At 38.4% G+C, this 12,836-nt stretch overlaps 1 protein-coding gene across 1 annotated transcript in view; it reads left to right on the top strand.

Annotated features, from left to right (window-relative positions):
- Nucleotides 1-12,836, top strand: part of LOC140933170 (myoferlin-like) — a 59,079-nt gene that overhangs the window by 5,771 nt on the left and 40,472 nt on the right. Inside the window, exons 4-14 of the mRNA XM_073382685.1 lie at nt 1,234-1,339; nt 2,403-2,527; nt 4,203-4,263; nt 6,651-6,782; nt 7,390-7,452; nt 7,705-7,755; nt 8,720-8,750; nt 9,224-9,294; nt 10,152-10,208; nt 10,305-10,355; nt 11,247-11,293. Coding sequence (XP_073238786.1) covers nt 1,234-1,339; nt 2,403-2,527; nt 4,203-4,263; nt 6,651-6,782; nt 7,390-7,452; nt 7,705-7,755; nt 8,720-8,750; nt 9,224-9,294; nt 10,152-10,208; nt 10,305-10,355; nt 11,247-11,293 — 795 coding nt within the window. The remainder of the gene's footprint in view (nt 1-1,233; nt 1,340-2,402; nt 2,528-4,202; nt 4,264-6,650; nt 6,783-7,389; nt 7,453-7,704; nt 7,756-8,719; nt 8,751-9,223; nt 9,295-10,151; nt 10,209-10,304; nt 10,356-11,246; nt 11,294-12,836) is intronic.

Below are 12,836 nucleotides of genomic sequence, written 5' to 3'. Positions count from 1 at the left end.
GATTATAACTTCTTGCGTCTCTGTTCTGATCTCCTGCTTAATGTCCTCCAGCCAAGACGCCTTCTCGTGGTGACTAACTTCCTCCCACCAGATCTTACCTCAAAAGTTGGGGGCTTCATTGGGTTCAGGTAGCACTGTTTCAGGTCTTTTTTTTTAGTTTTCATCTAGCATAAAACAGCTTATGATTAGTTCGAAATAGTTGGTTCTGTTTAAACTTTTGAAACCTCTTGTCATATCTTTTGATCTTAATTTCACCTGCCCTAATTTTCTGTTTCAACAGAGCTCAAACATATATCGAACCCCTTTCCTGGAGACGATATTTTCTGCTCAACCTTTCCCTCTCAGTTTGTTTCAATGTCCCTCTTCCTCAATGTTACTAAAATCTTTTTTTTCCCAGTTTCAATATTCCTCTTGACCTTTAACTTCCAAAATGGCTATTTAGTTCTTTTTCTCTCCATTCTTTAAGCATTTTCATTCTTTCTGCTGTGAAAATTGCAGCTGCATACAGTAAATAATTCAGTTCAGTGATGTTGGTGATATCACTGAGCTTGCCTATTTCTACAAACCTCGTGATCGTTAACACAAGTGGCCAATTATAATATGTTATAATATATTTCAAACGTCAGTTATTGCCAAGAACGCAACAAGGAACCCTAGCAATATCTTAGTCACTCCTCTATATGTTATCTGATAGCTTAAACAAGTTAGTTACAGGCGTGAAGAGTCTTCTAGGATTTTATCGAGAGGGGTAACAAAATCGTTAATCCCCTCTCCCCCCCTGCTCAAGCGCACCCCTCTTTTTTGATGGAGCCTTTCGTTATTTACCTCTTTTCATTTTTGTTTTGTTGATTTTGTTTTTAATAATCTTCTGGTCTTTACGATACTTCATGCCTGACACGCCTGCTCTTGACACCAGTGGAGCTTCGAATTCGATAGCGTGATTTGTCAATTCCTCGTTAATAAATAAGAGGACATCCGAGGAATATCCTGGGCATGAGAAGGACTTTCCTTTATCTTTTACTTTTTAGGCGTGTGCCAAACTAAGGTAACTTAGAAAAGACCTTTTTTATTCAATTTATGTCCACAGGATTCAGTGTTTTGTTTTTCCAAATGCGGCATCGTCCCTGTAAAGAACTCAGATGCCTCTTATGTCTGTACAATTTCGATAACTCTTATTTGTGCATAATAATCACCAGTCCAAAATAGCGAATTACCCTTTTTGATATTTCACAGATTACTTGGCACAGCATCGGTTCCTTTGAGCAACCTGGTTCGCTCTAAAAACAAATCCCAGGACAAAGACGTGAACTTAGTAGATGGACAGCAAAATGCTACTTCAGTAAGTTTTACTGTGGACGTTAAGTGTCAGTAAAGGCTAAAGGCTGGTTTTCACTAGCGACGAAGTAGGAGTCGTAAGCGGAGTCGTAAGAGCGCTTATGACCTAGTGAAAATCAAAAATCGGAGTCGTAAGCGGAGTCATAAGCGCGACGGAATCGGAGTCAGAAGAATCAGAACGTTTCCATTTTCTTCCGACTCCGCTTACGACTCCGTCGCTTACGTTCCGCTTATGATCTAGTGAAAACCAGATTGTCGGAGTCGGAAGAAGAAGCGGAAGGATTAACCAATCACAATGCAGGTTCCCACGCTTTGTGATTGGTTTGGTTCTTCTGCTTCTGCTTCCGACGCCGACAATCTGGTTTTCACTAGATCAGAAGCGGAACGTAAGCGATGGAATCGTAAGCGGAATTGGAACGCTATTTTCACTAGATCATAAGCTCTTTCTCTTCTGATTACGACTCTAACTCCGACTCCGTCGCTAGTGAAAACCCTAAGAGACCATTCTTGTAGAGATGTCGCAGAGGTCATAGTTTTACAGCGCATATTCCTCATACACCAAAACTTGACACAGACCATGATTATCAGTTTTCTATCATCAGGCCAGGATTACCAGAATATTAATTAACGATTAACAATTAAGTAGATGGAGGAGGGTGTTACTTACTGAACCATAAGAGCTCGAACGGCTAGCTGCCGAAGGCTTCGAGTTTTAATGTTTGTTTTCTCTTCTACGACACTGGTCAACACTGACATTTTTGTTGTTGTTATTGTTTGTCATTTATTCAAAATAATGCGAAATGATAAAAAATAAAAAATAAAAAATAAAAAAAAACGTAACATCCTGAAGCTAACCTGAAATTTAAGACTACCGGGAGGCTATTTATGATTCTTTACAAATAAGCCAACATAGCTTTTGTTTTCCTGCAACCTTTTTCGTTTTTGGTAATTTGGCTATTTCGTTTTGTGTTTGATGTATTCTAGGCATTCTCTGTGGCTCCAAATATAACCTTTCACTTTGTAGCTGGGGAATTCAGTTTGAAACTTGCAGCGCTTATTTCCCGCAGGGAAGTCTTCAACTGAGCTTGACTTACGAACCACCTCCGTCCGCCAAGGGAGAAGAAGGTGGTGAAGAAGGTGATGAGGAACTGGAGGAAGAGGAAGAAGAAGAAGGACAACCTGGAGCGAAGACGTATGTATCATCTTTCCTCTAACTAACACCTCCATTAAAAAGCTACCTCCCTTAAAAAGGACATTTAGAGCTGATAGACAATTACGACGTAAGCATGGAAACGAGGCCTAAGGGCCATCAGATTTCCCGAAACTTTAGAATAGTAAATAGGGCGGCGAAACCAGGAACGATTAGCGATTTAGAGATTACAATTAAAAATTAACCCTCAAAGATATTCCTCGAGCAGTTATAGATATAATAGTGAATGAACGCGCTTTGGAAAGTGGACAGTAGAGAAACTAACATTGGGCAAGGATCGTTCGGAAATATATGAAACGTCAAGACTGCTATTATCAGAACGATTATTATAAAGCGCAGCAGTTCAGTAGTTGTGAGAACTATTTTTTGTCGTGGTTTTAGAGTGCGCGCTTCTGCCAATTTATACAATTTAATTACGATGTGGCCACGCGTTCATGCTAACGTCGTAAGTGTATATCCCAGTATGTGTATGCCAGTCATTCTTTATTTTTTTTGCAGCCGTTAAGGGTCTCTTTATGTTTTTTTAGGCCGAGGTCGAACGGCGAACTTTCCACTTGACGAATCTAAAGCCATAGTTAGTAGAGGAGACTGGTTATGAAAGCCGGCAAACATCAAAGTTGAAAACAACGGTGCTGTGGGTTGTTGGAAGCTCTCTGACCGTGCACAATCCTTTGTTCTTTGTTCACAAATTGTGACTGAATGAATTAATTCGATGTTTCTATTGGTCAATAAGTTCAAAATTATAGGAATGCTATTGAACGTTGTGCACGGCCAAGTCTAAGAAAGCTAACACAAACATATAACAAAGTAGCCTGTTTCAAGCGTGTCGGGCTTCATAACAATTCCACTTTACTAACTATGTAAAAGCTAATTAGCTAAATCGTTTGTTTTTGATTACTAGCATTAGATTTATCGCATGTGAAATTCGACGTTTGACCCTTGAGTTGTTCTCTTTCATGAGAAGGACATCCCGCGATCGTTACATGACGACCGCTAGTTCTAGCAGTACCCAGGTTAGAGAAGTTAGTTAGTCACGTGATTAATCAAGGCAGAAAAATTTATAGCGGAAGACATGCATGTTTGACGAAAGAAAATGTTACGGACATGTTACATGCTAGCAGACGTCATCATCTTTGTTTATGAAGTACCATGCATATTTTGGCGTTATATTAATGTTGACGAAGTAAGTTTAATTACTCTCAAAAAGTTATTACAAAGTGCGATGGAATTATTACAAATTGCGACAGCTTAGTTTATTACAAAGTGCGATGGGCAGTTGTTACAAATTGCGTCAACTTTTTTATTACAAAGTGCGACACGGTTTATTACAAATTGTGACAGGTATTACAAAGTGCGATGATTATTACAAATTGCGTCAGTACAGTCGTGTGTTCGGATCAAGTTTCCTTGTGCCCTCTTTTGCTCCTGAGTGCTTGTGTATTCATTGGGATGACACACGACCTTTAGACGGGCAGAACTTGACGCGCAGTGCAATAACTAGTAATCAACTACTTCACGCGTGGCAGAGGTCAGGAGTTGAATTTGGGACCTCCAAGTCGCAATACGTTTCCTTTGTGACTATAACTTTATAACTGTGGTCCAAACAGAATAAGTGAATACATAGCTTAAAGGTATAAACTTACATTTTTAATTACAGTTCTAAAAGAAAACGCAAAAAGACGAGAAAGGCACTCTCAAACAAGCCGCAGGATTTCCAGGTAAAATACGCGAAAGTCGGCAGTATTAATTAAACGATAGTTAATCAGCAAACACGGGGGGAAAAATAGTTAAAAAAGAAGAAAATTTTTAAAATCCAAGAGGAGTTTCCAAAATATCTGGAATTCTTGATCTTTGAAACGCTCTTCATATCCAATCTCAAACCTATGAAATATATGGCACTAAATGTTTACGAATTTAATTTTTTCAATGTTTTCATTTGTATTTAAGGTGACTCGACCCAGTTTTTTTTAGGGGGTACCATCCTACTTTGAAGCTCTCTGGTATCCCCACCTTTACTTTTATCGTAAGTCTAACACATAGAATGGATAACATATAGATCAATCTACAATATAACATAAAATTTTTGGCGATCGGAGTAAATGTCACGTGGTTATAATGCCACGCCCCTTTAAGGTCTGAGTCGAAAATCGGCTGTTGCCAGCATTTTTTCGTGAAAATCTCTCAGCTACACATAGTGCGCATTAGTGCCTTGCGCTGAACAGAGTTTCACCAAAATCGCAAAGACCCAATTCGAGAAATTCAGCGGTTTCCAAATTTAGGACATAATTTATGCGAAAATGATAAGCAAACTCAGTTCACGGATTATATCTAATAAACTATGAGATTCATCTCTTTATTTTGGGCATCCCTATAACAGATGGGTCCTTGCAAGTCAGCAAAACGATTTAGGGCCTTGTAAATGCGCGCGATTTCGAGCAAAGCAAACATATAGAAATGATAGTTTTCGCTATTTGTTGTCGTTTGTCAGCGTTTAAGAGTCAATCTCCCGAAAAAAGCATTTTCTTAAAAATTCGTAGTTTTTTTTCGTTCAAATTTTTTCAGGGCCACAACTGATTAACTAACTACCTGGCCTCTGAATTTCATGGTCATTGAAAAACTGTGACATTACCTTCTATAAGACCAAACTTGAGTAAACATTGAAGATTTTTAACGTTTTGGCTGAGTTTGTGCTTTGGGAGTTGTCTATTGTTTCTACTCTGTCATTATACAGCATTCTTGTTCAGCACGCGTGCAATGACCACGCTTGGTTGACTTCCGAATGCTCACCGAGATATGATAATTTAGTATAAGAAAATAGAAGGGATTACCGTCACAAGTTGGTTTAATTATTGGCTTGCATTAAACCTATGAAAAAATGATTTTTTTTTTTTAATAGTAAGTAGATTTAGTGTGTAGCACTTCTTGATTTTTTTGCAAAGGCACAAGAAGCACGAGAATTGATTAAAAATTGTGAGTTAAACCTCTATGTATCACGCGATGGCCTGTCTCACTGTACCAAAATTATCATATTCGGAAGTCAGCCAAGCGCGGTCATTGCACGCGTGCTGAAAAAAACAGACTAGAAACAATAGACAACTCCCGAAGCACAAACTCAGCCAAAACGCTAAAAATCTTCAATGTTTACTCAAGTTTGGGCTTATAGAAGATAATGTCACAGTTTTTCAATGACCATGAAATTCAGAGTCCGGGTTGTTAGTTAATCAATTGTGGCCCTGAAAAAATTTGAACGAAAAAAAACTACGAATTTTTAAGAAAATGCTTTTTTCGTGAGATTGACTCTTAAACGCCTGACAAACGTCAACAAATAGCGAAAACTATAATTTCTAAATGTTTGCTTTACTCGAAATCGCGCGCATTTACAAGGCCCTAAATTGTGTTGCTGACTTGCAAGGACCCATCTGTTATAAGGATGCCCAAAATACAGAGATGAATCTCATAGTTTATTAGATATAATCCGTGTAAAGTTTGCTTATCATTTTCGCATAAATTAGAACCTAAATTTGGAAACCGCTGAATTTCTCGAATTGGGTCTTTGCGATTTTGGTGAAACTCTGTTCAGCGTAAGGCACTAATGCGCACTATGTGTAGCCGAAAGATTTTCACGGAAAAATGCCGGCAACAGCAGATTTTCGACTCAGACCTCAAAGGGGCGTGGCATTATAACCACGTGACATTTACTCCGATCGCCAAAAATTTTATGTTATATTGTAGATTGATCTATATGTTATCCATTCTATGTGTTAGACTTACGATAAAAGTAAAGGTGGGGATACCAGAGAGCTTCAACGTAGGATGGTACCCTCCAAAAAAACTGGGTCGAGTCACCTTAATGACCTGCAAAAATCAATAATCGATCCCGCCGAAATTTCTTCCTCAAGAGTTTACTCAGCTGAAGTAAAAAAAAAAAATGGGGCGAAAATATAAAAGACAGCGGGAAAATTCATCATCGAAGCTATATTTTATCTTTTTTATTATTTTCTTTAATTTTCTTTTGTCATGCCTCGAGTTTTTTTAAAAACCTGATAATACACTCCTGCTCGTTTTCTTAACAGTACTAAAACACCTTTGTCCACTTCATTTTCAGATCCGAGTGAAAATATTCGAGGCTCGTCAGTTACCCGGGGGCAATATGCACCCTGTCGTGCGAGTCAGCGCGGCTGATCAAGATAAAGATTCAAAAATAAAGAAGTGTACGAACAACCCTAGTTTCAATGAGGTAACGTTTACGTCTCTGAAATTTTATTTAACACACGTGAATACGCATTTTCCTCTTTTTCTTTGTAAAGTTTCTCATACACTTGAGAAATGCAAACACGTAAATAAAAAGAAGGTCCAATTTCCCCTAAGGATCTCTTAGCTTTTTTTTATGAAGATATAAAATTTAAAATAGAATGCTTGGATTTGGACGCGACTGTAGCTATAGCCTGACACACCGTACTTCTCTTTTTTCAGTTTCATTGTTTGTCTTCCAAACTATGACATCCAAACTTTCGTTGAAGCTGAATATTATGGATCTTTTTCTTGTCGTGATTGCTACATCTGCTGGGGTTATACGTTTTACAGTGGTAAAGTAAAATAAGTGAGTCATTTTGGCACTTTCGTCTTATCTCGGCGATCCCTCGATATCAGATGCACAACCGTTAATATTTTGCGTGTGATGAAATTTTAAGTTTCCTAAGTAAATGTTAAGTAACACGTTCATAACAAAGTATTTGGAAAGGGATATTTTTATGATTGAGACAAAATGGCCTTATAAATAAATAAATACTTGTTACTGGAACTTCTGTGCGTTTCTTTGTTTGTTTGTTTGTTTGTTTGGGCAGAGCTTTTCATTCAGTTTCCATGCGGCTCCAGCAGACCTGTTTGAAGAAATGGTTTCATTCGAGGTAAGAATAAATGACAGCTAGGGACTGTTAGAAATACATGTACGTCTCTAGCTGGTTTGTTGTTGTCATTTCATTATACTGCTGTTAGTATCATCATCATTTTTATCATCATCATCATCATTATCATCGCCTCATCGTTATCATTATCATTACTATTATCATTATCCACTAGTAGTAATAAAATAACGAAATATAATGAAGAAGAGCTGTAATTATTATTTAAAATCTTTTATTTTTTTTCGTTATTATTAGGTATATAACTCGATAAAGTTTCGTTCAGATGCTTTAATTGGTTACTTCGAGGTGAGTCTGCGCAAGACATTTACAAGTACCTCCCATGCATGATTTCTAGAGCATCTAAAACTCTAAACTTCTCTTTAAAAGAACAAACCTACGGACTTTGAAAAGTCTTAACTTAACTCTTCGATAAAGGGGAGAGCGCTTTCTCTTAAATACGTTGGAATGATAAACTAGTGCAAGGATACCAACTGGGATGCCACTGTTGTAGGGTCGTTGAATTCAAAAGAAATTTCAATCAAATAATGAGTACTGATTAGTTTTTAACTTTCGCATAATATAAAGGCGGCGTGGCCGAGTGGTCAGTGCGTCGGACTCGTAATCCGACGATCCCGGGTTCGAGTCCCGCTCTGGCCACTTGCTGGATTTATTCTCGGCCGTCCCGAGTTCAAATCCTCGGCCACTCTTGTAAATAGCCATCTGGCTGCCTCTGCCAGTTGGGGTTTTTGATCCTGTTACGTTGTATTTGAATTATTCGTTTCTAATTATTTGATTGGAGTGACTGTAAACTAGCTGGATAAGCCAAGTGCACTTTCCACTTTCCACAAGTCTTTAAACCTCTAACCTTTAAACGAAGCAAATGCCTGGTCTTGCTTCTCGCTAACTTACATGTACGCCTCACGCGTCAGTATTATCTATAAATAATTCGCTTATTTTTACCATTAGCTTGAAGAAAAGATCCTTTAGATTAAATTGTGCATGGAATTAGGTGAACAATCCTGAAAAACGTTGATCTGTTATCACTATCATCTCAATTATTATCAGTATTACTATTGTGACTATTTAAGAGTTGATATTTCTCCGAGACCAAACAGAACTCTGTTTAAGCATGGTTTTTAACATTTCCTTGCTCAAAGAGTCTGCTCATCTTATTCCTTTTTCCTCGATTATACAGGTGATAATGTTCACCTAAAAGATCAGTAACTGATTTCAAAAGTCCTACTAAAATGTCATCTTTAATTTTTCTTAGCTCGACATATATTCAATATACGAAATGCCAGGTAGGTCGAGTATCTAAATATCAGAGATCGCTTAATAGGTCGAGTATCCATATTTCAGAGATCCCTCAATTTTGAACCGATTGTAAAAGGTCAGTAACATGGTTGGAAGGCTTAGAAATAAAAGCTGTGCGACTCTTCGGTAGTAATTACTTCATTTCCATAGTACTTAGTTGAGTAATTGTGTAATGCTTGGGTCTGGCAGTCTCTATACAATGGCATCATAACACTCAAAAAACAAGTGAACTACCTCCAGTCCCACCAGTAGCCATCCGGGATCCCCGAGCGAAATCACCCTTCTACAAACCTTGCTCATAGCTGCTTCTCCTTGCGGCAGTGTGGTGTAGCGGTCCGAGTGTGGAAAGTGAGAGACTGATGCTGCTGCCTTGAACAAGTGCATCCCAAGTGAAATAGAACTAAGCGTCCTTTTTAAACTTCAATCTTTTTTATATACAGTATCTGTACATTTTTTGTAGGTCATTCGTTCATTCGCAAATGGATGCTACTAACTAACCCTGGTGACAAGGGAGCCGACGAAGAACAAGCGGTGAGTAATCAAGAAAAGGCTCACTGGAAATTAGATATCAATACCGTCCGTGTAATTGCTACTTCAGTGAGAGAATAGACAAAATTTACAAGATAATGACTATTAAGAATAGATGTAATTCAACATCAACGGTAACGCGCGATGTCAAACCTAAACGTCTTCTGCCCCCCCCAAACACACCACGGCTGGTAACCATGTCTTATTCAGAAGAGGAACTTTCAATATTCAAACTGACGTCTGTTTGTACCTTATATATTACAAAATTGCGGCTTTAATCCGAAAGAAAATAACAATGGCTTCTCTGGCGGCGATGACAACATGTAAATGAACCATTATAGTTGACTTACACCTAACTAAAATTAAGAGTGATTTTTATCATCCTTCACGCCGGGTCAGCTGTCACTTAAATCAAGCCAAGGAACTACTTTTACAGTTTTTATCCGTTTGAATCCAAAGTTTGCAGGATAGTAGACTTTTAATTTGTACTCCAAACAATGGTATGTTTTATGCTTTTTGCGATTTAAACGGTTTTTGGCTAGAAAATGACGTCACATGATTGACAGCAAAATTTAAACTTGAACTAGTGATGTAACGGACATAACGTGATAGATACACTTGGGAACATTTTTTTTGAAAAGCTCAATAGCTTTAGGAGATATAGCGTTTTGAAAAGTTTTTGTGTTTCTAAAATAGTAACAAAATGGTGGAAATTAAAAAAAATCAAAGTTTAAATAACTCCTTTACCAATTGAGCTTTTCAAAAAATTTTTCACACGTGATTTCATTTCATCGTGTTCTTTAAAAGCGGAATTATGACTTTTTCAAGTCTCTAACGATGATTCTCCTTTCTTTTTAAAGGGTAAAGGAAAGACTGCAAAAGGAGTTAGAGGTTCCTCAAGAGGAGGATCTCCGGCCGTAAGCTCATTTTTTAAGCGTGAATAGTTGGTAGATTATTGACAGTAAATCTAAGCTGTGAAACGTTCAATTCTTTGTTTTTTGTTTTTAATTTAGGGCTACCTGAAAGCTACAGTTGTTGTGTTGGGATCCGGGGATAAGCCACCGGTAAGATAATATAATATTTCAAATCAAACTTCACTAAAACGTGAGGAACCAAATGGACAAAGCATATATTACCAGGCATACGTGAAGTAGCCTCCCACGCAGACGTTCTTAGGGGCTCGTCACGCGTTCCTGCCCCACAAACGTCTGCTGACTTGAGCGGAAAAAAACGTAGACCAGTCACAGCAGATTTCCAGATCTGGGAAGTGTACTTTGGACCTTGAGAAATTTCGGGCTTGACTTTATAGCTCCAGAAAAGATCAGAAAGGTTTCATGAAAGGTGAAGACCTTATAGTTTTAGAACAAACTACTCAGTTAACTAACAAGCGTTCGTACTTTATGAGCAAATGACATTCTAATCCAGTCTTTACAGAGCGAAATATACAAAAACGCAACGCTTATCTCCTAGATGCTCGTCCGGAGTAAAAATCTTTGATCACGTATCACACTCTACAGAGCTTGTACGTATGTGTTTGGCTTGTCAACACTTTGACTTCAACAGCGCCGATTGGTTCTCCGATAATCTGCATGTGATCTCCAGCTGATATTTGCAAACAAGGGGAAAGGAGTTTATCTTTCGGTTCAGCAGACGTTCGTGGGGCAGGAACGCGTGACGAACCCCTAAGAACGTCTGCGTGGGAGGCTATACGTCAAAGTCGAGCAAAGTGTGTCTGAATCCACATAACACTTGTACTAGAACAGATGGGTCAGTAGAGTGTCTTAATTTTCATCACTCAATATACACTACAGTGCACATTTCGTTTTTGTAGTTCCTGTCTCTCTAGCCTGTTCCTTCCGTTTTATTTTCGTTTTCACTCTTTCTTACCCACTATCTTGGAGCCTGGAACAGGCTACTGTCTCTCTCTAAACGCCGTTCATTTTGCCTTTTTTCAGCCACCGTCCAAGCTCGCAGGGGAAGATGACTCTGATGATATCGAGACGTAAGAACATCATTGATAGCTTTGACAACTACTCTCGTTCTGTTATATAATCCAAGGACAGTGCAATCAACTTGATTCACACGCCCATGTTACAAAGGGAAAGGGCATTTGTACCTCGACCCTCCCTCCTTAGCTTTTGTTAGTTTTAACGTTTTGGAAATATTAACTGCTCAATAGATAGCCTTTGTTTTATTAATAAATGCGTGTTATTACAGCAACAAGGTGATCAGTCAAGATGTGACTATGAGAGGAAATTTTGCATCTGGGGTTTACTAGGGTTATCCTATCTGTACGCGACCCCAAATGATCCCCAAAATCGACCTAAACTCGACCCGAAATGATCCCCAAGTTTTTTCACACACGACCTGATCCCCGAGGAATTATCGGAATGGAATAGGATGACGTTTAATTCCCGAAGATGCTAAGATTACTAGAACTAGTAATAGTTGACACTACAGCTGCCCCGCTCTGTATATTGTCGGTCAATAGCATTCTTGCTCGTATTTTCACAAATATTCAATACAATAGGTGAGATAGATACAGGAAACGCAAGGTTCCATGCACAGTTTCAGGTCGATTTACACAGCTTTGATCAAAACATTCTAGGTTTCAGGAATGGTTTATTCTAAGCCATAAGAAAAGATTTAATTAGAAGTTTAATTTTTCTCTACTTCTATTTCATTTTTTACATTCAGTTCATTTTATTTGCCGGAAAGGAAGCCTTAGAAATCAAAAGAACGTTTGATCAATTCACGCTCGCGCATTCTAGTCCTATTTAAAACTTTATAGCGGAAGGACGTCTGTGAGCAGGGAATAAGTCAGCACAGAATTTGATCGTCAGCGAATTTCTGTAATCGTCCATCGTTGTGCTAGTGAGAAGCTAGCCGTTGTTCACTCGTCTTGCTTGTTTGGTCTGAGTCTTATTCCGGTCAAAGAGAGAGAAAGAGTGTCGGGCAAGGTTTCCAATGAAAGGTTTGTGAACTCGTGTCTGACAAACTCTCCAAGTGTTTATATATACAAAGTTATACGCACCTTATAACTTCTTCTGCGCTTAACGAGTGTCGTTAAAATTTTGGTCCATAACTTTCACTGAAACAACTGCTCCTCAGAATGTCACTGATAACACGTAACGCAAAGGAGTGTCAAAGTATGACTGCACAATAAATGTTACAAAATATACCTAAGCGGTTCCCTTGGGGATGTTCTGTCTTTACGTCATCCTAACCATTTCGTACTTACGGGCGCAAACAATAGAAACGTCATCATTACCTACCGATTCCTCGCGGCCCCTGTTCAAGCAAATCGAGATTTTTTCTATATTGACTGTATGACTGTAAATTTAAAATGTAAGTACTTTCCTTAATATACGCGCGAGTTACTAGAGTGCCTCCTCGGGATTTCGCCTTCTGAGCGAAATCCCTGCGGGGGCAATAGAGTAAATTAAAGAATTTTGCCCCGAATTGTTTGAAGTGTTGATGTATTTAAAAATTTTGGACAATGTACTAAATAATTGTAACTCCTTTTTAACGAATTTTGCAAGAAA

The sequence above is a fragment of the Porites lutea genome, chromosome 4 (genome assembly GCF_958299795.1).
Source record: "Porites lutea chromosome 4, jaPorLute2.1, whole genome shotgun sequence".
NCBI classification, from domain to species: Eukaryota; Metazoa; Cnidaria; class Anthozoa; order Scleractinia; family Poritidae; genus Porites; species Porites lutea.
The sequence above is the reverse complement of the archived record's forward strand: the minus strand, read 5'-3'. Positions and strand labels throughout refer to the sequence as shown.